This window comes from Castanea sativa, chromosome 5 (assembly GCF_040712315.1).
Source record: "Castanea sativa cultivar Marrone di Chiusa Pesio chromosome 5, ASM4071231v1".
Classification (NCBI taxonomy): domain Eukaryota; kingdom Viridiplantae; phylum Streptophyta; class Magnoliopsida; order Fagales; family Fagaceae; genus Castanea; species Castanea sativa.
Window position 1 is genome coordinate 28755005 of NC_134017.1, and position 4003 is coordinate 28759007.

General features: G+C 33.5%; 1 protein-coding gene across 1 annotated transcript; it reads left to right on the top strand.

The window, feature by feature from the left end:
- Positions 1-814: 814 nt before the first annotated feature.
- On the top strand, positions 815-1761 carry LOC142636808 (VQ motif-containing protein 11). Its single transcript, XM_075811110.1, has one exon. The coding sequence runs from the start codon at positions 1060-1062 to the stop codon at positions 1663-1665; it is 606 nt and encodes a 201-aa protein (XP_075667225.1). The 5' UTR covers positions 815-1059; the 3' UTR covers positions 1666-1761.
- The last annotated feature ends 2242 nt before the right edge of the window (positions 1762-4003 follow it).

Consider the following 4003-nt stretch of genomic DNA (forward strand, 5'->3'; position numbering starts at 1 on the left):
CTCCCACACACACCAAATTGACACACAAACAAAAAAAATAAGAAAAAGAGAGTAAGAAAGTAAGGAAGGAAGGTCTTCTGAGACTCTGACTTAACAGACCTTAATCTGCTGCTGCTGTTGCCGGCTGTGTAGTCTTTCACCTCGTTTCTTGTTTCATTGCCCCGCTGACTCTTCCATCACTCATCATTCAATGCCAGCTCATTGTTCATAATTCATTGCCCTCTCTCTCTCTCTCTCTCTCTTTTTGTTTTCATATTCAAACAACTGTGGCATTTTCTAGTTTCCACTTGTTCCTCTCATATTTCTTTGATATGCATGTGGGCAAATCTTTCTCGGTTTTTCTCTTTTGTATTTTAATTGCTTATTCATTCTAGTGGAATTGCTATTATTGACACTCTTGAATTAGCTTTCTATTTGGTTCATCCAAGTATATATCTTAATAATACTTTGATGAAAAAAACATACGAATTTACTATATATTATAGAGTTGATGTCACGGGTTTAAGATTATGATTTTGCAGTAACTTCTAATTTGAGAATATTAGAAAAAAAAAAGTTTATCTGAGGAGTGAGGTCAATAATAGTAACATTTACCAAAAATTATAATGTTTGTATGATAGTGCAAATTAGTTGCCGAAAAACCATGGAACAGAAACACCCAAATAGACGCTAAACTGAAAAAGTGCATTGGGTCACTCCTTTTGCCAAAAAAAAGCAACAAATCCAAATAGTCATTTAAAATTAATAACTCCACAAAAGTACCGAGTATTTACTACATGCATATACTTCACACACCCGACTCTCTGACATTTCCCACCACGCACACAGTAACCTATAAAGCATACAACACCCTCCATAAACAAAAACAAAAAGAAAAGTACACGAAAGCAAAAAGACACAAATTTATCCCCATAAAACAAACTGAAAATGTAAAAAGCAAAACCCTTCTCTCTCTCTCTTTTTTGGTAGAATATAAATCCTCACCCTTCAGGCCTCCATTCCCGCTTTCCTTCACATTCCCTCACTCACAAAGACACATTATCTCTGTCTCTCTCTCTCATGGCTTCCACCAACAACAACAACAACATGAACTCACCAAGCTATTTGTCATCAGACCCAACCTCACCCAACACCACTTTCGTCCAAGCCGACCCATCAACTTTCCGAGCCGTGGTCCAGAAACTAACCGGAGCTCCGGAAGACCCATCAGCCCAAAAGCTCCCTCTCAACCACAAACCCCACCACCTCTCCGCCGCCGAAATGGGTCCCAGAAAACCCACCTTCAAACTCCACGAGCGCAGACTCGCCACCAAAAAGCTCGAGCTCAAGTTCAACCCAGGCCTAAACCCATTTGGCCCATCACCATCATCTTCATCTTCTCCGTCTGGGCCTTACGTGAGGCCCATGATCTTCTCCCCAGTCTCACCATTTGAGCTGGAGCTCTACGCGCGTGGAAGTCCACGCACGCCGCGTGAAGTAGTGGAGGAAGAAGAAGAGAGAGCAATTGCTGAGAAAGGGTTCTATTTGCATCCAAGTCCACTCTCTACTCCACGTGGCTCTGACCCTCCTGAGCTTCTGCCTTTGTTTCCTCTCCATTCTCCTACTGCTGCACAAACCATTAGGAATAACAACAACATTCATAATCTTTCTTCTTCTCCTTCTTAATTTTGTAACATAATCTTTATTACTGATAAATTTATTTTATATTTATAATTTTATTGCGGATTTAATTTGCTAATCTTAATTAACATTTCCCTTTAATTATAGGTGTTCATTTGTAGTAGCAGTACAATGTTTGGTGAATTGGTTGGTTGGGTTTATGAGTGTCAAGAATGTGTTGGTGCTTGCACTGTTCTACACGCGCTTTTGTTGTGCGTGGTTTCTCAATTTTATTATTTTTATTTTTATATAATTTGACTATGATTCGGACGATTTTAATTTTAAATGTCTCATTTGGAGCAGTTAAGAGGTGATTATTATTTTCTAAAAAAAATGATGTGATTATCATTTCCTAAAAAATAGATGTACACTTAGGTTAAATTAGAGTAAAATTTTATTTTGTAAAAAAAAAAAAAAACAGATGTGGTAATTAATTGAGATACACATTATCATTTCCTAAAAAAAAGTTGTGATAATCAATTGAGAATATGAGATATTATTTTTTTTAAGAATAATGTTATTATGACTATAAATTATTTTACTGTATTTTTATAAATTGTTGTGAATAGTTTTTATATTAGTTTTTATTTAGACCAACTATTAAATTATTTTTTTTTTTTCATTTACTAGTAACTAATCACTAAATCAGCAATTTTGTAAGTTTTTTTGTAAAATAATTTGTATCTAGCATCACTTTAAAAAAAAAAAATCATTTCTCACAATAATGCTATTGTACACAAGTTCACAAAAAATTTACCACAAAATATAAATAATAAAAAGTTAGTCATTTTAAATATAAATAATGCTATATATTAATTTTCTATTTTAAAACAAAATTTATTGAGAATTGAAAAAACTATTAAAAAAGTTAAGTCATTTTTTTCTATAAAATGTTTTCTAAAATTGTTTCCTAATGGATGCTTGAAACTCTTATTATATTTTGGTGTGAAAATGTTACACGAGACAACTCTATTTTGTTCTTGTACGTGTGTCATAGTGCGTACTGTGCAGCTATTATTTTTAACCGTAGATATGTGGAGACTGGAGAGTAATGAGTACGCCTTGTTTCGTTCCCAAATACTTTTCACAATTTGGACTAATTTGTTCTTAGGGTTGATGTAAAGTACTGGTCTGCACCGTTGGGGGGTTTGTGATCTTAATTATCGAGCGGCTTGGATTGCTTCTTCGAGCCATCGCGTTTGCACGTGTTAAACGGCGCGTGATATATATTTGATTAAATTGAGATTCTCCAATTTCTGTGAGCATTAAATTGTAGAGTTAAAAGCTAGGAGCCGTTCGATTTAATGACAGACTGAGGTAGGAAGTAAGCGGTGCTGTTGTCTGAGTCTGACAAAACAAACGTCTAGGATTCGTTTTTAGGTATTTAATACGATGTTGGCAGGACTATGATTACTTTATTGTGAAGTGCCTGCTCCTGCTGTAAATCTTGCGGTCTGATTCCTCTGACATTGGATTAAGATTGTCCCTATTAAAATGCGTGTTTACACGATCTGGCTTAACTCATAACTGTATTGTCTTGTAGGTAAAAAAAACATAAATGATATGGTCAGATAAAAATGAATGTAAGATTACGAACTTTTTGGTTCCACGGAAATTGATTTTTGTAAAATATTTTTTTGCATTTGCAAGTAATTTGAGCTACGAAAATTGTTTTTCGGATTACTGGAAATAAAGACATAGAAATTAGTTTTAGCTTTTTATTTTTTTTATAAATCATTTTATGTTCTACAAAAAGACTTATTAACCAAACCTCCACTTTCTTATGTTTGTCACCTAACTACCACCCCCACTAACGTTCCCAATTTTTGATGGTCAATTATTGTTGCTAGTTGCCACCTCCGATGGTCCTTGAATTACAATTTTTTATTTAAAATTAATTAATTTTTATTATAAATGTGCTTGAGAGATGAGAAAAGGTAAGAAATTAATAGAAAACATGTTTTTCATAGCATTTTCAAGAACACAACTAAATACTAAAAAATATTTTTAAGAATAATTTTAAGAATGTAACCAAACACTTAAAATAATTTTTTTTCAGAAAATATTTTCACCTAAAAGTATTTATAGTTGGAAAATATTTTCCATCTAACCAAAAACATTTTTAATCAAAATTTAAAATTTTGTATATCATATTATTAATGATAGGTAAAAGTGTGATATTGGTAGAATTGCTCATAACTTTATTGTCGGATTTGGACTAAATTGAGTGGTGGTTCTGTTTGGCAAGAAAAAAGTTAAGGTCTACCACTAGATTGCAAAGTCTCTTCAAATAGAGGCATTGTTGACTTTGGGTTTTAGGGAATAAGGTGCTTAGATATTTCAT

What these genes read in the sequence shown, in the direction of transcription:
- LOC142636808 (XM_075811110.1), top strand. Translation starts at nt 1,060, where the DNA reads ATGGCTTCCACCAACAACAACAACAACATGAACTCACCAAGCTATTTG.